The sequence below is a fragment of the Natator depressus genome, chromosome 3 (genome assembly GCF_965152275.1).
Source record: "Natator depressus isolate rNatDep1 chromosome 3, rNatDep2.hap1, whole genome shotgun sequence".
Classification (NCBI taxonomy): Eukaryota; Metazoa; Chordata; order Testudines; family Cheloniidae; genus Natator; species Natator depressus.
Window position 1 is genome coordinate 15,944,670 of NC_134236.1, and position 24,149 is coordinate 15,968,818.

At 45.0% G+C, this 24,149-nt stretch overlaps 1 protein-coding gene across 1 annotated transcript in view; it reads left to right on the plus strand.

The window, feature by feature from the left end:
* The first annotated feature begins 15,595 nt into the window (after positions 1-15,595).
* Positions 15,596-24,149, plus strand: part of LOC141984410 (cytochrome P450 2K4-like) — a 40,188-nt gene continuing 31,634 nt past the window's right edge. Inside the window, exons 1-3 of the mRNA XM_074947455.1 lie at positions 15,596-15,788; positions 19,101-19,263; positions 21,012-21,161. Of these exons, the coding sequence (XP_074803556.1) occupies positions 15,603-15,788; positions 19,101-19,263; positions 21,012-21,161 (499 nt within the window). The 5' untranslated portion in view covers positions 15,596-15,602. The remainder of the gene's footprint in view (positions 15,789-19,100; positions 19,264-21,011; positions 21,162-24,149) is intronic.

A 24,149-nucleotide genomic window follows, 5' to 3' on the forward strand; every position in this document is an offset into this window, starting at 1 on the left:
TATAAGAAGTTAAAAAAAAAAAAAAGACACTGCCCCTCTGGAGCAACAGCAGTGGTGAGGTGCACAAAAATAAGGAAGCAACATTAGAAACACTGATCCTTAAGGTGGCTCTGAGTAATCAGACTGTCACTTTGAAAAAGGTACATGAAAACTGTGTGAGCACAAAAGAAACTGTTACACCTTATGTAAAAATTGATATGGCTAATATAATGTTATAGAAGTTAAACTATGAAAGGAATGTGCATTTTTCCCAGGACATGTGCAGTGTATATTGTAAAAGGGGTAAAAGAAATGCAAACAAAACATGCTACTTAACTAAAATCCTATTAGGGCTCTAAAGGGAGCCACAGTAGTTTGTGTTTTCTTTTTCAGATCACTGTGTGTTTTGGAAGCAGAAGTTGAAAGTGAAAAGAAATCAAAACTCTGGTGGAAGTTGATTGTGTCCCCTTTTAAGAGAGGATCTCTGACCTGCTGATGGCTTTGGATCCAAAAGCAAGCCAGAAAGTGTCTTTGAAAATGCAAATTACCTTACTGATAGAGGAAGGTGGAAAAAGAAGTCAAACCTAAAAATAAGAGAGGGGCAGGTTAACCCTAAGTAGGAAAAATATTCTTTTGTGTGTGTATGCAGTGCTGAAATCTGAAGTTTTTAATAGATTTGATGTTAATATTAATCATTGGGATAAATTTAATGTTAAGAAGTACCACTGTAACAATGGATAGTGTGTATGATTTTTGAAAAAACCTTTAAGGTCATATGGTAATGATGCTTCTCAGCTATTACCTATGAATACACTTAAAACTTAGCACAGCAGAAAGAATATAACAAACTTGGTCTGCTGTATAAGAAGAAAAACTGAGGTACACCACCTCATGAACTTAATAACTGAACAGTGGAATAATTTCCCCTAAACCCTTAAAAGGTAGGAGCCATTGAAACCTAGCCTGCCTATAGAACAAAAACACAGGAAAGTATGGGGGTAATTCCTCTGTTTTGCCTGCAATATGGTCTTGGGATGCATCAGGCAAGGTATTTCCAGTAGAGATAAGGAGGTGTTAGTACCATTATACAAGGCACTGGTGAGACCTCATCTGGAATACTGTGTGCAGTTCTGGTCTCCCATGATTAAGAAGGATGAATTCAAACTGGAACAGGTACCTGTCTTATGAAAGGAGACTCAAAGAGCTTGGCTTGTTTAGCCTAACCAAAAGAAGGCTGCGGGGAGATATGATTGCTCTCTATAAATATATCAGAGGGATGAATACCAGGGAGGGAGAGGAATTATTTAAGCTCAGTACCAATGTGGACACAAGAACAAATGGATATAAACTGGCCATCAAGAAGTTTAGACTTGAAATTAGACGAAGGTTTCTAACCATCAGAGGAGTGAAGTTCTGGAACAGCCTTCCAAGGGGAGCAGTAGAGGCAAAAGACATATCTCGCTTCAAGACTAAGCTTGATAAGTTTATGGTGGGGATGGTATGATGGGACAGCCTAATTTTGGCAATTAATTCATCTTTGACTATTAGCGGTAAATAGGCCCAATGGCCCTTGATGGAATGTTAGATGGGGTCGGGAAGGAATTTTCTTCCAGGGCAGAGTGGCAGAGGCCCTGGGCGTTTTTCGCCTTCCTCTGCAGCGTGGGGCACGAGTCACTTGCTGGAAGATTCTCTGCACCTTGAAGTCTTTAAACCATGATTTGGGAACTTCAGTATCTCAAACATAGGTTAGGGGTTTGTTACAGGAGTGCGTAGGTATGATTCTGTGGTCTGCGTTGTGCAGGAGGTCAGACTAGATGATCATCGTGGTGCCTTCTGACCTTAAAGTCTATAATTCAATCAGCAAGGATATTTGTGAAAGGAATGGATATTTTAAGCAATAATCTGCCACCCCAAAAGGGGTAGAAACATGTTCCTTTTGTCTTTCAGAGAATCAGGAAAAGCTGGTACCAGCTAAAGAGCAACCCAGAATACCATGGATCTACTGTCGCAACAAAGACTGTGTTTTGTGTTTTATGTTTTGTCTTGTGTTGTTTGTCTTGTTGCTAGCATTGTTGTGTATTGTGTTACAAAAAAGGAAATACTACTTTAGGCAGAAAAGCATTACCAAGCATTTTAACTGTATTTACAGAAACGCCAGTCTGTTAACAGGGAAACATCCTTAGGTGGTAAAGGCACATTTAAAAGCAAAATATGCATGAGACACAAGGTGTATCTGTTGGTGGGAATAAAAGGATGGACATAAAAAGTTTTAAAGCACAAAGTGAAATTACCAACGGGAAAAAAGGGTATGTAAAAACATTGGTTACTAAAAGACTAAGACTTGCCAATTATTACTTCTTAGTTAACTTCCAGCATGCAAGCCCAGCTGAATGCACCTGGGTGTTGTATGACATTGGATATAAGGAAAGAAAGGCCTTTCTTTATAGCTGCCCTAATACTATCTCATTGTGAACTACTGAAGGCTATTGGATTTTGCCTGGCAGCCAGGAGGGGTGGGTAGCCTAAAGAAAAGGCTCTCAAGAAATGTACTGAACTGCTTTGGGTGGAACTGGATTAGAAGTTGGAGTGCAGGATGCTACTAACATAGAGGTATTGGCAGACAAATGAAGTTATGCTATAAATGTTTCTGTCATATTATAGCAATTAGGGGATGTGATTTCGAATTTCAGGTACCAGAATTTAAATATAGTCAGTTAAAAGTGTCTTATACTTTGTATTCTATTGTAAAACCTGTGCCCCTTGGAACGGATTTAACTGCTTTACAAATATTGCTTGTACACCCTGATTTACAGAACCAGTTACATACTGCAAAACAGGAAGGGCGCAGAGTCATGGTTACTGTGCATCATAATGCCAATGAAATTAAACGGGTATTTGCAAGAATTGGCCAGGACCTGTGGCACCACTGGTGGGAAGTATTATTGGGATAATACCCCCCCCAGGGTCAGGAGTCCTGAATTTGGCCCTACATCCCATCATGGTAATCTTGGGGTGCCAGATAGTAGTGGTTTTTGTTACCAGCCTAATGACATGCTGGATATAGCGCAAAATCCGGCAATTGCAAGTCCCCCGACAGATGAGTCAGTGGTTACTGCCACCGGTACTCGTACCCCCGGGTAAGGAACTTATCGAACTTGTTGCCCCTCCCTCAACTAGGAAAGGAGGCTAAGGCAATCGCTTGTCACTTGCTATGCTGGTGTGCTAAGTATGGGATGCAACAAGAAGATAATTTGCTCAATCTCGGCTGAGAGCCTTGAGCTTTCGTTGGCTCTCAATTCAGGTGCATCCAGAAAAGGTGTGACAGCGATCATGTAAAGGCCCCCTTGTGCGAAAGGTGACCTTTAAGGAGGGGAAACTGTATGGGGAGACTTTGGCAAACCAGTAAAGTGCCTGAAGCCACTATGGCTTATTGCTAAAAGCAGCCAAGTCAGCAGGCTGTAAATTAGCCAAGTCAGCAGGCTTAGGTCCTTCCTGATAAGAATTGTGTTGAAGTTGCTGATACATGCATCTTAGAAGAGCAGGATGTGCCCCAGGAATGTCTATTGGGGCCTCAAGGCTGCAAACTGTGGAAAAACCCACACCTGGTTAATCGATAATCAGAAGGAGCCTCTTGCTTGCCCATTGGAACTTCTTGCTTAACAAGTTTTCTTTAAGGGACATGTCATTCTGTTACTAATGTATAAATAAGGGGGAAAAGTTTGAGGTAGTGGGACTCTTCAGGACTGGACTCTCCCTCTAGATGCATCTTGTGTTCCCCACTAGCAGACGGGCTGCCGCTGTGTCACTCGAGAGCCACACTCAGCTTTGGTAATGATCAAGGGTTGGGGGTGTTTTACTAACCTGTTGCAGACGTGTGTATAAGGGCTTGAGACTAAGTAAAGTTTAGCTTTAAGTGAAAGCACTCTTGTGTTGTCCTGTTTGTGCCAGCCATCTATCGGTCGGATGGCCGTGTCTCCCCTGATTTGTTTCCTGACACCACCTCGCACAGAGTAAAAGTTACCAAGAGCTTTGGGTTGAAAGAACCCCAGGTAACAGCAGGGACTTTCCTGGGTTCGAGAGCTTACTTCCCTGCATCGAGTTAGGGGAGGGAAGTAAACCCCGAGCAAAGTCTGAGGTGCCCATGAATGACCCTACCACAATTTTTGCTGGGTTTTCCCCAGAATTATTTTCATCCCCTGGAAAATCTCAGAAATCCAAACAGGAAAGGAGGGCAGACAAAAGACTAGGAACCAGGATTTTGGCAGCAAACCAAGGAGGAGGTCCCGGGGAGACCCAGAGCATGAGCAGAAGCACCCCAAGAGAAGGAGGGGAGCCCATTCCAATAGAATCAGGCCAGATCAGTCCCGCACACAGCTGTTTTGGGCAGGACCAACCCGATGACCCACTGTATGCGAACGTGAGGGAGGAGGTAGTAGAGGTAAATGGCGTGCAAGTAGAAGGGAAAACCAAAGGCCCAGGGCCCTACTATATAATCAAGCAGGATCTGTTGTACCAGGTAGTGCCAATATGGGGGGAAGTAGTAGAACAGCTCTTGGTGCCACAGAAGCACACAAGGGCCGTATTAGAGTTAGCTCACAGTCATCTGTCTGGGGGACATTTAGGTGTAGACAAGACCCTGGATAGAGTCCTTAGGAGGTTCTACTGGCCAAAGGTACGGGTAGAAGTCCAGCGCTATTGCACCTCCTGCCCAGAGTGCCAGCTGCATAGCCCCCAACCTCAGTTAAGGGCCCGGTTGGTACCCTTACCTATAATTCAAGTACCTTTTGAAAGGATAGCAATGGATCTAGTGGGCCCTCTAGAAAGAACAGCCTGGGCCACCGAAGCATACTCGTCATTCTGGACTACGCTACACGGTACTCCGAAGCCATTCCTTTAAGAAACCCCACGTCCAAGGCAATTGCAAAAGAACTGGTGCAGGTTTTTGCTAGGGTAGGCATCCCTAAGGAGATCCCTAAGGAGATCCTGACAGACCAAGGGACTTATGTACCCTGCTCCACATCCAAGCCTTGCGAACCTCGGTCTACCATCCCCAAACAGATGGTCTGGTTGAGTGATTTAACCAAATTCTCAAGAGCATGATCCGAAAGGTGGTGGCCCAAGACGGAAAAGACTGGGATACCCTCCTCCCATACCTGATGTTCGCAATACAAGAAGTTCCCCAAGCATCTACTGGATTCTCCCCCTTCAAGTTACTGTATGGACGCCACCCACATGGCATATTAGACATCGCAAAGAAGGACTGGGAGGAACAACCCAACCCGGGGAAGAACATCATTACACATGTAGACCAGATGAGAGAAAGAATAGCCCAAGTGACCTCCATAGTATGAGAGCATTTGGAAAAAGCACAAGAGTCCCAACGAACCTACTACAATTGTCTGGCAAAAACACGAAAATTTCAACCAGGAGAATGGATGCTGGTGCTGGTACCAACAAGTAGAAAATAAGCTCCTGGCCAGTTGGCATGGACCCTATGAGATCGTGGAAGCTGTTGGGGAGGTGAATTATAAGGTGAAGCAGCCAGACTACCAAAGGCCAGAGCAGATATACCACATCAACTTACTGAAACCCTGGCATGATCGGGAGAAGTGCCTGACCGTCCTGCCGGTTCCATCCCAGGCAGATGGCCCACAAGGGCAGGTAAAGATATCCTCCAAATTAGCCCCAGAACAATGAACAGAGGTTGTTGAAATGATCCAGAGGAACCAAGACGTGTTCTCCACACAATCAGGCCGTACGACGCTGATCCAGCACCACATCGTCACCTGTCCCGGAGCAAGGGTGACAATAAAACCCTATCGCGTACCAGAGGCAAAAAGAGAAGAAATTAGGGCAGAAGTAAAGAAGATGCTGGAACTTGGGGTGATTGAGGAATCACACAGCCGGTGGTCCAGCCCTATTATCTTGGTCCCCAAGCCTGATTGCAGCCTGAGGTTTTGTAATGACTTCCGGAAGTTAAATGAGGTATCCCAATTCGATGCCTACCCAATACCACGTATTGATGAGCGGGTGGATCAGTTAGGCAAGGCCCAATACTTAACCACCTTGGACTTGACAAAAGGCTACTGGCAGATCCCCCTGGCTGAGGACACCAAGGAAAAAACCACTTTCTCTACACCCGATGGACTTTTCCAATATACCGTCCTCCCTTTTGGGCTCCATGGGGCCTCCGCGACTTTCCAACAATTGATGGACAGATTACTTTGACCCAATGCCAAGTATGCTGCCGCCTATTTAGATGATGTGGTAATCTATAGCCCTGACTGGGAGACACACCTGGGGAAAGTGGAAGCGGTACTAGATGCTCTTAGACAGGCTGGCCTCACCGCTAACCCATCCCAATGTGCAATAGGGTTAGCCAAGGCCAGATACCTCGGGTATGTAGTCGGAAGGGGCCTGGTGAAGCCCCAATAGAACAAAGTGAAGGCAATACAGGAATGGCCCCGCCCGATCCGCAAGAAGCAAGTCAGAGCATTTTTAGAGATAGTGGGGTACTATCGCTGGTTCATCCCTCACTTCACCACAAGGGCAGCATCTCTGACGGACCTGATAAGAGCTCGGGGCCCGGAGATAGCTAAGTGGACCGAAGCGGCAGAAGAAGCTTTCACAGGCCTAAGGACAGACCTTTGCAGTCATCCAGTGCTCAGAGCCCCAGATTTTAAAAAGGAATTCATCCTACAAACAGACCCCTCGGAGGTAGGACTTGGGGCCATCCTTTCACAGATGATGGGGGATGAGGAGCACACAATCCTTTACCTTAGCCGAAAGCTCCTGCCCAGGGAGCAACGATAAGCCATAGTAGAAAAAGAATGCCTAGTGGTTAAATGGGCCATGGAGATTCTACGGTACTACCTGCTTGGGCGGCGGTTCACCTTTGTGACAGACTCCCCACTCCAATGGATGCACACAAACAAGGAGAGGAATGCACGAGTGACTAGATGGTTTCTATCCCTACAATCTTTCCACTTCTGGATACAGCATAGAGCTGGAAGCCAACATGGCAACGCGGATAGCCTGTCACGACAACACTGTCTCTCGTCCCAAGTAGCCCAACCCTGTGGTGTTGAGCGGGGGGTGGGGGTGGGGGGTGAAGGGGGGAATGAATATGTGATACAGGAGGGCCAGGGAGCAGTGGGAGAGTGCTAGAGGGGAAATATAGAAGGTCAAGACTAATTAAGGTGTGGTTCCCTGTAGACTAGGGAAGGTGGCTGCAGGCTAATTGGAGCACCTGCAGTCAATTAAGGCCCTGTTAGGAACCTAATAAGACCCCCTGCCTCAGGCAGACAGAGGAGGAGGAGGAAGGAGAAAGGACGGGAGCTTGGAGGTGTGTTGAGAGATTTGGAAGACCTGAGAATTGAAGTAAGGGAGACCCTGCCCAGCAGGACAGGGAGACTCCCTTCCGCCCAGCATCTAAGGACCGAGGGTAACCCCACTAAAGGGGGACGAAGGTAAGAAACCCACAGGGGTTGAGAGGGGCTGGGACTCAGAGCAAGGAGCAAACCCAGACCCCTCCCCCGCTTCCCTCCCCCACCACCTTCCCGGGCTATTAGCGGGGCCCTTGGCACCCAAGAGCAGGGGCAAAGGGTGGCATCTTAGCTACCCGCCAAGAAAAGCGCAGGACCCACAAGACTAAAATCGGCCATCTTGCCACAGTAACCACATGGTAAGTTCTCCATCGCTTGGAGTCCTTCGGTCAAGACTGGATATCATTCTAAAAGAAATGCTCTAGGTCAACCACAGTTGTTTGGCTTCAGTGGTTCTCAGACTGTGGGTCGGGACCCTGAAGTGGGTCGCGACACCGTTTGATGAGGTTGCCAGGGCTGGCATTTCTCTTGCTGGGGCCTGGGGGCCGAAGCCCGAGCCCCACCGCCCAGAGCCAAAGCCCGAGTGCTTCAATCTTGGGCGGAGGGGCTCAGGTTGCAGGCCTGCCAGGGGCTGAAGCCCTTGGGCTTTGGCCTCCCCCCTGGGGCTGTAGGGCTCGGACGGGCTCAGGATTCGGTTCCAGCTCCTGAGGTCGTGTAGCAATTTTTATTGTCAGAAGGGGTCACACTGCAGTGAAGTTTGAGAATCCCTGGGCTAGATGAAGGCATCACCTGGTGAAATCTGTGGCCTTTGTTATACAGGGGGTCAGATTAGATTATCATAATTCTCTCCTTGCCTTAAAAATTGATGAATTTCAGAATAATCCAACTTCGCTTCCCTAATAGAGGTTTCTTTGTTTTAAATTACACATGTCAGGGAGATCGTTGACTAATGTGAATAACGTGTGCCTTATCCTTCACTAAAACCTGAATGGTAAGTGTCCAGGTTTATCAGCAGCGTTCAGGTGTGTAGTTGGAGATGCTAGTGTCACCCCATTTGTTGCTCTTGTTTATTAGATCCACTGAGATGAAAAAGTTATAGGTAAACATTAGCAAGGAAGTACTTTTACAACAGGTATTAACAGATTAGATCCATGCTTAGGGGGAGCTTTTATCTTTGTTTAGTTTTGCAGGTATTATGGGCCTGATTCACTACAGCAGTACTCAGTTTCACACTCTCATAAATCAACTATTTCAGAGGAGTTACACCATCATAAAATTGGACTGAAACACATGGTGAAGTAAGCCCTATTTCTTTTTCTTTTGTTGGCACTAACAATGTCTGACCTCTTTTGATAACGAGATTATGACAGTACTAGTCACAGCTCCATAATTAATACTGAACAGAGTTTTGTAGTTAAACAAGTCATTCAGCCACTTTGTTATGTATAAAGGTTGCCTATGTGCAAGAGATCATGAACTAATTTCATTTGGTATGTGCAAACAGAAGATAATCCCAATATACAGTTGCTGCTTTAAAAAAGCTAATTTCCCAAAGCTAAAGACAATCATGAAACTAAGTGGGAGAAAAAAAAATTAAAAGACAAGAAAGTATAATAATTGGGAAGTGCTTAAGAATGCTTTATTACAGTGGCTCTCAACATTTCCAAACTACTGTACCCCTTTCTGATTTGTGTTGAGTACCCCCAAGTTTCACCTCACTTAAAATCTACTTGCTGACAAAATCAGACATAAAAATACAAAAGTGTCACAGACCACTGTTACTGACAAATTGCTTGCGTTCTCATTTTTACCATATAATAATAAAATTAATTGATTGGAATATAAATATTGTACTTACATTTCAGTGTATAGTATATGGAGCAGTACAAACAAGTCATTGTATGAAATTTTTATTTATACTGACTTCCCTGGTGCTTTTTATGTAGTCTGTTGTAAAACTAGGCAAATAGCTAGATGAGCTGATTTCCCCGTCAAAGACCTCTGTGTACCCCTATGGACCCTTGGTTGAGAACCACTGCTTTATTAGATGCCCAGAAACACAATTCCACAATCACAGAAAAGGCGCTTTTTTTTTTTTTGAGGAGGGGGGATTATATATCCTGGCTAAGAGGGGAGATGAAAGCAACCATAAAAATAAATATAGCAAATAGAAAAATGGCGGAGCTGATGGAAATGAGTACAAAATAGCAGCTAAGAAATGCATACAATTGATGGAGGACACTAAAGGTATCAAAAATCTGTGGTCGGTATAGTTAAGGACGATAAGAAGGAATTCATAGAATCATAGACTATCAGGGTTGGAAGGGACCTCAGGAGGTCATCTAGTCCAACCCCCTGCTCAAAGCAGGACCAATCCCCAACTAAATCATCCCAGCCAGGGCTTTGTCAAGCCTGACCTTAAAAATATCTAAGGAAGGAGATTCCACCACCTCCCTAGGTAACGCATTCCAGTGTTTCACCACTGTCCTAGTGAAAAAGTTTGTCCTAATATCCAACCTAAATTCTTTAAATATATCAGGAACACATGAAATCTAGCAATGGTATAGGTCTGATACTAGATAAGGATGATAAAAATTTCAATCATGACGTAGAAAAGGTAGAAGTATTCATAAATATTTGTTCTGTATTAAGAAAGAAGCAGGATGCTGTATTCTCATCTTACAGTGATAATTAAATACTTGCTTTTCCATCAGTAACTAGGGCAGATGTTAGAACAACAACTTGATAGTTTAACTTTAATAAGTTAAACATTTTTAAGTCAGCTAACTTGCATTCAAAAAGCTAATTAAAAGAATTGGCTGAAGAGCTTTTTGAACTATTAAAGTTGATTTCTAACAAAATTAGGTACACTGGGGAAGTTCCGGAGGACTGGAAAAAAATAGTGTTCTGCCAATATTTAAAAAGGATAAAGGGGATGACCCACCTAGCTCGAGGCAGATTAGCTTGACCTCAGCCATGAAAAGGCTGATGTGGGATGCAATGAGTAAAGGAGCTGAGAGGTGTTAATTCCTCTCGGTACAGCATTAGTGAGACTGTTACTGGAATACTGTGTCCAGTTCTGGTGGTCTGAATTTTAAAAAGGATGTTGAAAAATTGGAAAGGGCTCAGAAAATTGCTACAAGAAAGATTTGAGGTATGGAAAACATAGCTTATAGTAAGAGGCTTAAGAAGGTCCATCTATGCAGTTCATCCAAGAGAAAGTAAGAAATGCCTTGATCATGATCTATAAGTACCTACATGAGGAAGAGTGGCATGGAGTCCACTCAATGCAAGCAGCATTTCCTGCTGGCTGTCCTGGGGATTAGCTCTGCCAGCTTGCGCTCTCCCTCCAGTGTTGTCTTCTCCTGTCTTGTCTCGTTCGGCTGCCCTGTTCACTCCTGGGTCTTCAGCTTCCTCTCTGTGACTTGACCCTTCCAGGGAATTCACAGTCTTTCCAGACCTGCTGTCTGGCTGGTGCCTCCAATGCCCTTGCCACTCCCCAGTGGCTGGTGGGGGAACCCTATTTTGATTCAACTTCACTGAATTTCTAGGAGTATAAAATTGTCTGAAAAATAATTGGTGAACACTTCCCAACAATGTCAAAGAAAATTTTAATGCAGCTCCATTACTGATAACTTTTATTGATGAAAGGATCAGTTTCATTGTTCCCATCTCCTAAACATTGAGTTAAATATTCCTTTCTCTCTCTCTGTCTCTCATCTGAACAATCCAGTGGTACTATATGTTTAGGGCTTCTGTTTGTTAGGATTTAGTCATTTTGTTTTTCGGGGTTTATTTTTAGCAATTTTTTAATTCTACATACATGTCTCAAAATCAGGGAGAGTCAGGGCTTTCTCTTTGTATATACTGTAAGGACGAATGTATACTGTAATGAATAATCTTTGTAATGTTCCGTAGTGCACTTTAACATTGTACAGTTTCAAACGGCACTACGTTAAGTGCACTAGGGAACCTTTAGTGTGCAAGAGCAGGCTCTACATGGACTAATCAATGTGCAACACATTAGTACACTTCAGAAATCCCATCCCCTGCTCCATGTGGACTAGCCCTTATGTCATAATACTCTTTTTTGCATCTGAGAGGCTTTTTCTTGGCACCTTTTAACAGCTTCACCAACTGTACTAAGGTAACCAACTAATATTGTTACATAGTCCATTGCATTCAAATATTTCTTCTGAATATCTGTCCCATTTCAGAGCTCAACTGGTAAACTCATGCCCAACAACACCTTATGAAGTGTGTAACCAGTCAATGACTGGACACTGCCCTGCTAAGGCATCATAAAATAGGGAAGCAACCTATCGCAATTTATCTGATTTGTCCCTACAAAAGACACCAGCATGGATGAGTGTCCGGTTTAAGCACTCCACTGCCCTAGCTGATTGCGGGTGGAATGGAGTTGTTCAAGTCTTGTGTATTTCTGGCAACCTGCACAACAACCAAAATAACCTTGATTCAAATGTTGACGTTAATCAGTGTTATGGAACAAGGGCCCCAAATCTGCAGACAGATTTTTCAATAAAAATACTGGTAACAAATTGAGCTTCCTGGTTGAGTAGACTTCTGCCTATTTTGAAAGTAATCTGCTCCAACAATATATTATAACAATTGCCTCTTTCAGTATATGGCAATGGATCTTCCAGTCTGTGGCAAAACCATAGGTGCTTTGGGTGTAGTATTTGCCATTTTTCTAGTGCCACAAAGAACACAAGACTTGTACCACTTTTTTGCCAACTTGGCCAGAAATAGCAGCTCTAAACATTTTGGGTGAGTTTTTCAATTCCGAGCTGCCTACCACTCTTTGTGTTATAGAGGAGTTTTAAGACTAGGGACAGTTCCTTGAGGGGCCACTGCGTTAGCCCCACTTGTGCCTTTATGCGTTAGCATGACTCCTGCAAATATATCTTAGATCAGATCTCTTGGTACTCACTTTGTTTTGGGTCTGGTTGTGCTTCCTGTTCCCGTGTTCTGGAGCTCTCTTCTGGCTGGATGTTGAACTGCGGTTTAACACAGTGTATAATAATAAGACAACAGGTTAATTGCAATAGTGTTAACTTCCATCACAAATACAGAACATTTCAGTTCTGTGATACGCCCATTGATTTAAATTGGCTTTGCTGTGCTCATCATCTCTGAAAATTGCAGACTAAGTGTTACCAAACTGTGCATGCAGTATCCTCTAGCAAACAGAGGATTCTCACACACTTATCTTCAGACTAAGAAAGAAAAAAAAATGCTAAAGGCCTGATCCAAAAGCCCACTGAAGTCAGTGGAAAGATTCCCGCTGTCCCTCAAAGCATATGCCCTGAAATTCATTCCCAGTGCATTATCCAGTATCACTTTCTTTGGGATATTTTCATTCTCTCTCTCTCAAGGTAGATGTGAAATTTATTCAGATAGGTGCTTCCTCTCTATGCTACTTTAAAAAGAAGCAAAGAGAAAATCTTCAATAGCCCTCACATTGCTCTTGTCTCGGGGTGGTGCAATCCATTGTCCTACATCATGGTCCAACAGAGAAAGTACTAGTTGGACAGGCCTCATATGCTCATCTGTCTTTGTTACCATGGTTCTTAAAACCTCTTGACAGGAAATAAATCAATGGAGACGTGTCCGTCCAACCGACAGGTAGCTGGCACAAACAATACAATACAAGAGTGCTTTCACTTAAAGCTGCACTTTATTTCAGTCTCAAGCACTTACACATGTCTGCAACAGATTAGTAAAACAACCCAAAAATCAATAATTACCGAAGTCTGGAGCAGTCTTCAAGGGGTACAACAGCCGTCCAGTTGGCCCATCTTTCAGCTGCCATTGGGGACCCTAAACTGTGTCCCTGAAAAGTCCCTGAAGAGACCACTCTCCCAATTCCCCCATTTATTTATTTGGGTTAGTGTAATAATAACATGTCAATAAAATAACTTGTTAAGCAAACAATTTCAAAGGTTCAGCAAGAGGTTTCTCTTAAACCATCAGTTAGACAGATGCGTTTTTGAAGAGCCAACGTATAGGGCCAAATGTATGCGCAGGCGACCCAGGTGACCACCTGGAGCGCCAGGCTCAGGGTGCTGTTTTTGTTGTTAGCAACAAAAGGGAAAATAGAATGTTTGAAGTCAAATATTTCAGGTATTCTGTATAGTGAAAAATGAATCCACAACCTCCTAGAATGTTCTGGACCTTTGTAGAATCTCATGGAACCTTCCAGACTTTCTGAGAGCTACATTTTCCTCAAACCTCCTAGAATGTTGTCAGTCATGCCCTCACAGGTATATAAGGGTTGGTGCGTCGCCAGTCAATCAGTGAGATATAAGAACAAACTGAAATGAGAGCCCAGCTGTGATATTGAAAACCTTGTTTTATTGTGTAATTGTGAAATTGTACTTGTGTTTTAAGACTTGAACTTCAAGAGAGACCATAGGTGCCGACTCCATGGGTGCTCCGGGGCTGGAGTATTGTGGAAAAAAAGTACGCTGTAAGCTCCTCCCGCCTACCACAGATCAGCTGTTCCGCGGTGGGCAGGAAGCACCGGGGAGGAAGAGGAGGAGCAAGAGTGGAGTACGCTCGGAGGAGGGGGTGGAACGGGGGCACACCCCTTCCCCTCCCCCAGCACATTAGAAAGTCAGCACCTATGAGAGAGACTGACATCACTTGCTATTGTATTGCTTGAAAGGCGAGAAAAGCGACCTTTTGAACTAAAGGACTATGGTTAACATTCTAAGTCTGTCACCTACTGTAACACACTGTTTAATACTGGTCCTCCACCCAGTGTTAGTGCACAGTTCAATTTCTTGATGTTAGTACACTTCAGTTATGCTTAAAATTAAATGTTTCTATAAGCTTAGAGGAAATATTTCTTTATTTGCTTATATATGGCATGAATAAATACAGATGTACATACAGATCCTAACATGCAAATTTATCATCTTATATGACGGATAAATCATACATGCAAATCATGCATCAAAGTCATGAAATGGGCTACAAATGCAATAAAAAATAAGGTATTCAAAAGTTTAACAAATGGGGGGGGCACCAAAGATGCTCATCACCTGGGGCACCATTTGGTCTAGGGCCGGCTCTGCCCACGTGTTTTGAGGACCCTGACAAACACATTCCAAAGGGCAGGTATAGATAAGATTCCTGTTTTTCTGAAATACATACCTCAGCAATTTCAACAGAGATCTTATCAGGAAGGACACAGGGTGTCCCCCTCGACCCTCTTCTCCTCCTAGCTTCTTGCTTAGCAGGCCTCTGCAACAGGCTTAGCATATCTAAGACCTAGTGATTTAGCTGCTTTGGGCAATAAGCATGATCACAGATATTCTAACTATCAGTAGTGGTCCAGGCATTTTGCTGGTCCACCAAAATCTCCCCATACATCTTGAGTCTGCAAATGCAAGGGGCATGATCCTGTGAGGTGCTACTGCTACCCATATGAATATGGCAACCAGAATTTGGCCTTTGTAGCAGTCATTTTCAAAGGAGTCTAAGGGGATTGGGCACTTAATTTCCATTGTAAGTCTGTAAGAGTTGGGTTCCTGACTCCTGTAGGGTCTTTTCAAAATCCCAGGTTATATTAGAGCAGGCCCACTATGTGAAGAGCCCATGAGGTCTCAACCAGAGTAGCAGCTGAATTTGACTGAATGAAGTAGAGTGGAATTTTCAGAAAAGTTCAGTGTTGGCCTAATTCTGTTTCTGTTGAAGCCAGTGGTAAATATCCCATTGATTTCAAAGGAAGTAGAGTTAAACCAGTGCTGAACACTTTGGAAAAATCCTACCTTCAGAGCTCTGTTCATCCAGCTTTGGCACTTGCATTTGACCAGCCCCCTGGCTTCAGGGGTCAGTCTGTATACAAGAAAGCTGCTTAATGCTCAATAAACTTTGCAGAGTTTAGAATTTCACTCTTTACTTAAATCACTAACTGGACTGACTTTCTTGCTAAACCGGACTGCTGGGCTTTCAGACAGCATGAGATCCATAGACTTCTCTGTCAACCTGTTACATAAGCTTGGTTTGACAAGCCAGGCACTGCCGCTTTCACTGTGTGTTGCAATCATCACTTATTCACTGAATGGGGATTGGCAAATGATTGGGGAGGAGAATAAATTATTTTGCAGTCACCTGATAGTTTAAATACTATAGTATAGGTAAGGTCTATGCAGTAGCTAATCTGACGGGCATTAGTGCTTCATGCTGCTAATTTCTGCTGACAAACACTGATCATATTTTTATTACACCCTTGCATTTCACCCTGTGCAGCAAATTACTTATTGAAAGGCAATGGAGTGGACAGATCCCATTTCCATATTTTTACTTTTTGTCCTGACTATTCTGTTTATTATGAAAACTGAAAAATTCTGGAATAGCAGCTTCAGAGAGGATTTTCCCCCAGGACCAAAGCCTTTACCCATCATTGGAAATCTGCATATAATGAACCTGAAGAGGCCCTACCGGACTATGCTGGAGGTAAATCTTTTTGGTGTTTGTATTGTCACATTGTTCACCAAACCACATTATCCCAAAGGTCAGAGGGTATCCTCCATCCCTTCTACCTGTCACTATCCTGATGTGTGATGCAATGTTAAACATAGGATCATTTTGCCTGACCCTGTGGAAAAATTATCCAGTGTGGGTTGAGCAAGAGATACAGAGCTTACAGATAGAAACCTGCAGTGAAAACCTGGCCTAATTGAAGGCAGTAGCAAAACTTCTATTGGTTTCAATATGACCAGGATCTTACCTATGGTGTCCATTTACTTTGGAATGTTATGAATCCCTAACATCAGTCATGTCATAGAATCATAGAATATCAGGGTTGGAAGGAACCTCAGGAGGTCATCTCGTCCAACCCCCTGCTCAAAGCAGGACCAATCCCCAACTAAATCATCCCAGCCAGGGCTTTGTCAAGCCTGACCTTAAAAACTTCTAAGGAAGGAGATTCCACCACCTCCCTAGGTAACCCATTCCAGTGCTTCACCAGCCTCCTAGTGAAAAAGTTTTTTCCTAATATCCAACCTAAACCCCCACAACTGCAACTTGAAACCATTACTCCTTGCTCTATCATCTGGTACCACTGAGAACAGTCTAGATCCCTCCTCTTTGAAACCCCCTTTCAGGTAGTTGAAAGCAGCTATCAAATCCCCCCTCATTCTTCTCTTCTGCAGACTAAACAATCCCAGTTCCCTCAGCCTCTCCTCATAAGTCATGTGCTCCAGCCCCCTAATAATTTTTGTTGCCCTCCTCATGTCCATGAGCTCAGCATTGTATATAAATGTTCACATGCTTATACTTGCCACATCTAGCATAAATTTGACAGAGCTTCTTAGTAATTCCAATGCATGCTAGAAACTGACACAAAGGTCTGATTTTCAGCTGGATCTGAATAGATTCCACTTTGGGGGCACAAGTTTGCATCAACATATAAGTCTACTCACTATGAATTCTGGGCACAAACAGAAGTTAGACATTTTACTATGCAGTTTATGTGTACAAGTTAGATGTTTCAATACTCTAACAGCAGGTGCAAATTTGTATCCACAAACATGAATGCCTTCCCTAAAGATCAGACTCAGAGGAGTCAGAGTCGTGTTGTATGACCATTTCTTTGAATATTTATCTAAATTACCCTTTTTGCCACAACAAATTTTACAAGCAAACGGAACCAACTAGATCCCTGGTGCAACACCACTGACTTCAATGGATGAATTTGGCCCACTATGTTTAGCATTTAGTATTTAAGCCTCTACTAGATACATAGATAAAAAGTCTGAAACCTTATACTCACACTGAATTGAAATGTTTAAAATTAAAGAGAACCCTGACTTGAGAAAATATTTTTAGCAAATTCTGCTCTCAGCTGCAACAACCTAACATTGGAGTAACTGCCAGGCATCTGGTTTTCGATGTTAAAAGTCTGGTTGGCAACGCAGCGGGGCCCTGGGACTAAGACAGGCTCCCTGCCTGCCCCGGCTCCATGCAGCTTCGGGAAGCAGCCGCCAGGTTCCTACGGCCCCTAGGTGCATGGGTGACGAGGGAGGCTGCATGCGCTGCCCTCACACCAAGTGCTGGCTCCCCAACCCCCTGCCCCAGCCCAGAGCCCCTTCCTGCACCCCAAACTCCTCATCCCCAGCCCCATCCCAGAGCCTGCACCCCCAGTCAGAGCCCTCACCTCCCCGCACCCCAACCCGGAGCCCTCTCCCGCACCCCAAACCCCTCATCCCCGGCCCTGCCCCAGAGCCCGCACCCCCAGCCAGAGTCCTCACCTCCCTGCATTCCAACCCCCTGCCCCAGCCTGGAGCCCTCTCCTGCACCCCAAACCCCTCATCCCCAGCCCCTCCCCAGAGCCCTCACCCCCCTCCCACACCCCAACCCCCTGCTCCAGCCCAGTGAAAGTGACTGAAGGTGGGGGAGAGCGAGTGACAGAGGGAGGCGGGATGGAGCAAGTGGGGGGTGGGGCCTCAGGGAAAGGGCGGGGCAAGGGTGTTCCGTTTTGTGCGATTAGAAAGTTGGCAACCCTACTGCATCACCATCAATGGAGTTACACTGGTTTTATACAAGTGTAGCTGGCTCTATGGTACTGCTTATAATTAGCTAGATTCATATCTCCTGTGGTTGTTGAATAATTGCATTTTTTTTAATTCAATTGCTTCATGAGATGCATGCAGACAATGAAATGACCAGGCCTGGCCCAGGGACTTGGAAGTCCAGGCATCTGAAAATATATCTGCAATGCAAATAAACCAGCTTCAAGTTTGGACAAAACAAATCTGTGAAATACTGCTCGCAAATAGACTTATGGGGGTGTGTGCACATATAAACAATGAGAATATTTTCAATGCTAACTAAAGACTCTGAAACCAAACTCTCCTTGCCTCTTTGAGCCAGCAGAGGAGGAGATTTGATCTGAAAAGCATGAAACAAAAGGAAAATGGTAACATGAGAAGCAGAGTTAGGATTTTAAGCTCAAAATGAGGCTAACCTGATTAACGGCTTGGGCAGCTCCTTCACCATAGAGGAGTCCTCAGACCTGCATAGAGCTAATATCTCTGGCTTCTGGGTCACCACCCCACATAGCATCTGGCAAAGAAGTGGGAGCGGGTCTGACTGGTGTGCTGCTGTGCTCCAACAATCCCGGGGAACCAATTCAGCCAGCATACTTTAAAGCAGCCCCATGACTGCTCTAAACTCTGTCTCTGGGCTGCAATAGAATTGGACCTCAGATCAGGGAGGTGCAACCAGCTCCTTTTCATTCTCTATTCCCCGCTGAGCTGCATCCTGTGGACGTTGGGTACAGACAAGAAACTGTCCCTATATTTTCATGCTCGTCAGCTGAACAGATTGATTTAGACTGTAAGAGCTTTGTCACCATGACTGTATTTATGCAGCACCTAGCACAATAAGGTTCTAGTACTGATTGAACACTTTGGGAACTATAGGGTGACCAGGTAGCAAGTGTGAAAAAGCAGGACACGTTTTTGGAGGGGGAATCTATTTGTGTATATAAGACAAAGCCCCTAATATCAGGACATCTGGTCAACTTAGGGCATTATGACCTAGGGGGAGTTAGACACTTAAATACCTTTGAGGATCTGGGCCTATCATAATTAATAATTAAAACATCTAATGATAGCCATATTACTAACCACTGATTCTTTTTCTCTGCACTTAGGAAAGAATTTGACATTGGAATAGCATACAGTCATGATGGCAAAATAGTGTTGAACCAGATGTGAATTTCACTTCTTTCTTTAAGTCATTGTATTTTCTTCCCCATTTAAGCTGTCCAAAAAATATGGCCCAGTCTTCAGCATTCAGATGGGATGCCAGAAAATGGTGGTGCTGTCGGGATACGAGATGGTGAAGGAGGCTCTTGTGAACCAGGCAGATGCATTTGCAGAGAGACCTAAAATCCCAGTATTTGCAGATACTTCAAAAGGATATGGTGACAGTTTTCTTGTTACTCATAAGCCTAACTTACTCAAGCAAGTGGAATGGTTTCTCTGTGGAGGGAGCAAATGGCTTAGGGGCTGGCATGCCAATTTGGATCAGTATGTATGTCAATCAGCATAAATTAGGAGTAACTTCTGAGAAGTCCGTGGACTTGAGGCTAAAAGTGGTGTGAGTGAGAGCAGAAACAGCCTTAATGAGCCATGAGTTCCTTAGAACTACTCATACCCCCTGTACCCATGTCTAAGGGAGACTAAGTTGAGGTCACATGCTGCAAAAGCATAAGGAGATGGACACTGACATGGCAGCATTGCCGACTTTCATGATATTGTTGTGAGTATCATGATATTGGGTGTTTTTATAAAGCCCCAGCTCCTGGAATCATGTGAAACATCTACTTGTATTTAACAAACAAATTAGGTTCTAATGCTGGTGAGTGTGTTTCAGGTTCCACACTGTGCTGCTCCACAGAGGATGTGAGTCGTTACAACCCCAAATTACAATAGCTTGGCTGTTTAGCTCCAACAGTAGCTGCTAGTACTTTTAGCACTGGAGGTGCTTGATTTAATCCCCTTTGTATCAGCTGTGAAAGCCCCTGTTACACTAGCTCTGGTTGAGGTAAAAGCTTGAAATATGAATCTGAAAGACTGAAAATCCAGAAGGCAAGTACAGAATATACAATTTGTTGTTTTTTTAAAATTCGTTACTTTTTAAAATCTTATGATTTTTTGGGACCTGACTGGTGACTTTTAATGCTTGGGGTTGACAATATGGAAATCGTCACCTCTCTAGTTTCACTTACACCTTCCCCTGCCTCCCCTTCTGGGTCCTCAGCCACCATCACAGGCCCCAATCCTCCAAAGAGCTCCATGCAATGGAATTCTGTGCCAATGCAGAGCTAATACCAGAACTGGAGTAATTAGCCTCTCTGAACCATTGGTGGGATGGTTGTAAATAGGTCTAGGGCAGATAATCTTCCCTATTCAGGAAAATACATAAGCAAGTTCTTTACTTTAAGCATGTATTTAACTCCTATTGACATCAATGGGACTTAAACTATGCTTAAAGTTGAGCATGCACTTAATACTTTACTAAACAGAGATGTCTTCCTGAATCAGGGCTTCACTGAATACAAAGGAGTATGATTGAGAGGAAGGTAATGTACCTTGGGTATGACATCTGAATTTGGCCCACGCTTGAGATAATGATTTTTCTGGATGTTTTTGTTAGACTGAGTGATTATAAAGCTCAACAAATATGTCTGATAAATTACAATTTAAAGAACTCAGATAAATTCTTTCATCTAATTTACCACACTGCAAAACCATATAAAATCAATATCATGCAAAAACCATTCTGATTACTGTAGTTTATAAATAATTTGTTAATTTATTATGGTGTGTCTTAAGGCTGGTGGAAGCGTTTCTCATTTCAAAATGTCCATGATACTGGGATGGAAAAAACAGAAAAAAATGTTGATTACATTTTCACGAAAAAAATCTGTTCTATCAGATGTGCAACTGGACAAACATTTTCAACATTCAGATTTTCAATGAAAATTTTTGTCTGAATTTTGAACCTAGAATCCCCCCAAAAACTTAAGAACAATTTCATGAAAATTTCCCTCCCCCATTTTTGACCAGCTCTAGCGCATCAAAACGAATGTTCTGGGTGTAAGGTTATATCTCTAAGAAGCATTTATTTTAATTATTCTGCTGACTTGAAGCTCTCCCTCCACTTCAGGTATTATTTTTTCTCATGGCAATAACTGGAAAGTGATGCGAAGATTTACTCTCACGACCTTACGAGACTTTGGAATGGGCAAGAGGGCCATAGAGGACCGGATTGTTGAAGAGAACGGATTTCTGACGAAGGATATCAAATCTCGTAAAGGTGGGTGTGTGTTTCACTTCACAGACACTTCTAACATTTGTTGCATGTGCCTCTGAAGAGGCACCAAGACAAAATTTGTCATCATCTCATCCAACGTCCACCTTTTTAGGAAATGTCACCATCCAGGTTGTGTTGATTTTTTTTTTTCAGCAACTGGTTGCACGGCAAAGCATTTTGTGAAGCCGTGAGATTTTTACACCACTCCATTGCTCTCTTTCTGCTGGGCACGCATGGCCTGCTCAAGCCAGCCTTTCGATCTAGAAGGCGTGAAACCATAGCCCCTCCCCTTGTTCGTCCCCAATCGGTGGGACCTGGAAATGGAAGGCCTCATGCACTGTGAGCCATGTGAGCAGCTCTATTAAACACTGGGCCAGATGTTCCGTGGACAAAATGTCTCTCTCCGTGTGCGGTTCCTCCATTAGTGACAATCTTTGATTAGTTCAGAGGCACCAGGAATTGAAATGAAGGGGACCTGCAAGAACAGAATATCTATAAAACAAACACATTTTTTCCCTAGTTTAACATAGAGCCCTAAATGCCCTTTGTTGTAAGATGCCCTAGAATAGGGGACATAGTCCTAGATCCTCAAAGATATTTAGGTGTCTAATTCCATCTGAAATCATTATACCTTTGAGGATCTGAGCACTAATATACAGTTAGTTTTCTTTTTATTCAGTATCATCCAGTATTATGACCCAGTATTATTCAGTATTATTCTTACTTGGCTTTTTACTGTGAATTGCAGAAGACAGCTGTTAGATTATTAGAGTTGGGTGTTTGTAATGACATGTGGCACTTATCTATATACAGTTTGTGAATGCTGTTTGATTTTATCAACTCTCTGCATATTTATGCCCTTATGGCTGTCCTCTGCTGTATTCTTGAATCATACTTCTTGTGCTAAGGAGAGGGAGACTGGTGTCTGGATGTCTGCCTCTGAATGGAAGTCTTTGACGATCATCAGTTGAATGAGCCTTGCCCTAGCAGAACAATGGGATGGTTGCAACCGAAGGAAAACCAGTTTTTCAAGTGTGGACTCTGTTGAATGGTAACCACCGGAGAGAAGTCCTTGGTTACCTGAGGGAGGTTTTGAGGCTGACCAGGAGATTCACATGACAGAAGGGATTAGAAGTTACAAAAGGAGCAGGTCTCTTCTGAGCAGCTTCGTCACACCAACTAGAACTGGAAGAGAAAACTGACCTGGAGGAGCGAGGTCTATGAGAGGGGACCTGTTAGGGTTGCCAGCTTTCTAACTGCTGAAAACCAGACCCCCAAGGTCCCATCCTCACCCCCCTTCCCCTCTTCCCCTGCTTCTGCTCCACCTCTTCTCCAAGGCCAAGCCCCCGCTCACTCCTTTCCTCCCCTCCCTCCCCCTTCCTCATCACTGGGTTGTCTCTACCTCCCTCCCCCAACCCCCAGCTGGGCTCACTCTGCTCTGGGGCTGGGACAGAAGTTGGAGCCTGGCTCAGAGCCTGCCTGCCTGCAGATAGGAGGTGGAACTGGCTGACCAGGAGCTGGCACAGGTTGATGACCCAGCACCTGCATCCCACCCCCAAGCCCCAGCGGTAACCAGACTTTTGGTGTCTGGTCAGTGCATCTGACCAGACACTGCCAGGTCCCCTTTTCCACCAGACTTTCTGGTTGAAAACCAGGCATCTGGCATTCCTTCCTGGGACCCTAAAAGACATTGAACAGATCCCAAAGAATGCTCAAGAGTGGTGAGGAAACTGAGGCATACAGGGAGGGGAGGTTGAGGGAGGGTACAGTTTGGGGGTGCTGGAGGGGTATGTGTGCACTGGGAGGAGGTATTGGGGAATACTGGAGGGGCTATCTGGGGGTTGCTGAAGGGAGACCTGCAGTCTCATGCCTGAGGTGGGAGGGAGTGTCGCTCCCTGTCATGGTGGCAAGGCGGCTGGCTCAGACCCAGGACACAGTACCAGCCATCAGTCAGCACCTCCCTACGGGATTCTCCCTTACCCCAGGGTTGGAAGCCAGAGCCGGGGTTAGCGGGAACCTGCAGCTGCGGGGAATGGACCAATCAGCTGTGCCTGCAGGGGAGGGACCAGTTGGGGCCCAGAGACCTGCTCTTTCTGAGCTGCAATGTCTGCTCCTCAAAAATCCCAGACATTTCCTCTGATTTGAAAAATCCACCCACTCAGAGGGTTGCCAGGCATCCAGTTTTCGACCGGAACGCCTGGTTGAAAAGAGACCCTGGTGGCTCCAGTAAGCGGCACAGGGAGGGACCCAGGGCTAACGCAGGCTCCCTGCCTGCCCTAGCTCTGCGCGGCTCCCGGAAGCGGCCACCAGGTCTTTGCAACCTGTAGGTGCATGGGTGGCCAGGGAGGCTCCGCGTGCTGCTCCCACCCTGAGTGCCTGCCCCACAGCTCCCATTGGCTGGGAACTGCAACCAATGGGAGCTGCAGGGATGGCGCCTGCAGGCATGAGGGGAGCGGGTGGAGCCTCTCTAGCTGCCTATGCACCTAGGGGCTGCAGGGACTTGGTGGCTGCTTTCTGGGAGCTGCAGCAAGTGCCGCCAGGACCCCAAACCCCCTCCTGCATCCCAACCCCCTGCCCCAGCCCTGAGCCCACTTCTGCACCCCAAGCCCCTCATCCCCGGCCCCACCCCAGAGCCTACACGGCCAGATGGAGTCCTCACCCTCTCCCCTCCCGCACTCCAACCCTCTGGCCCAGCCTGGAGCCCTCTCCCACACCCTGAACCCCTCATTTCTGATTCCACCTGGAGCCTCTACCCTCAACTGGAGCCCTCACCACCCTCCCACACCCCAACCCCGTGCCCCATCCCGGTGAAAGTGAGTGAGGGTGGGGGAGAGCGAGCGATGGAGGGAGGGGGGGATGCAGCAAGTGGGGGCAGGGCCTGGAAGAAGGGGCGTGACAGGGGGCGAGGTGCAGATGTTCGGTTTTCAGTGCCATTCAAAAGTTGGCAGCCCTACGAAGGGCAGAGGATCAAAAAAGAGGAAATGTCTGCGA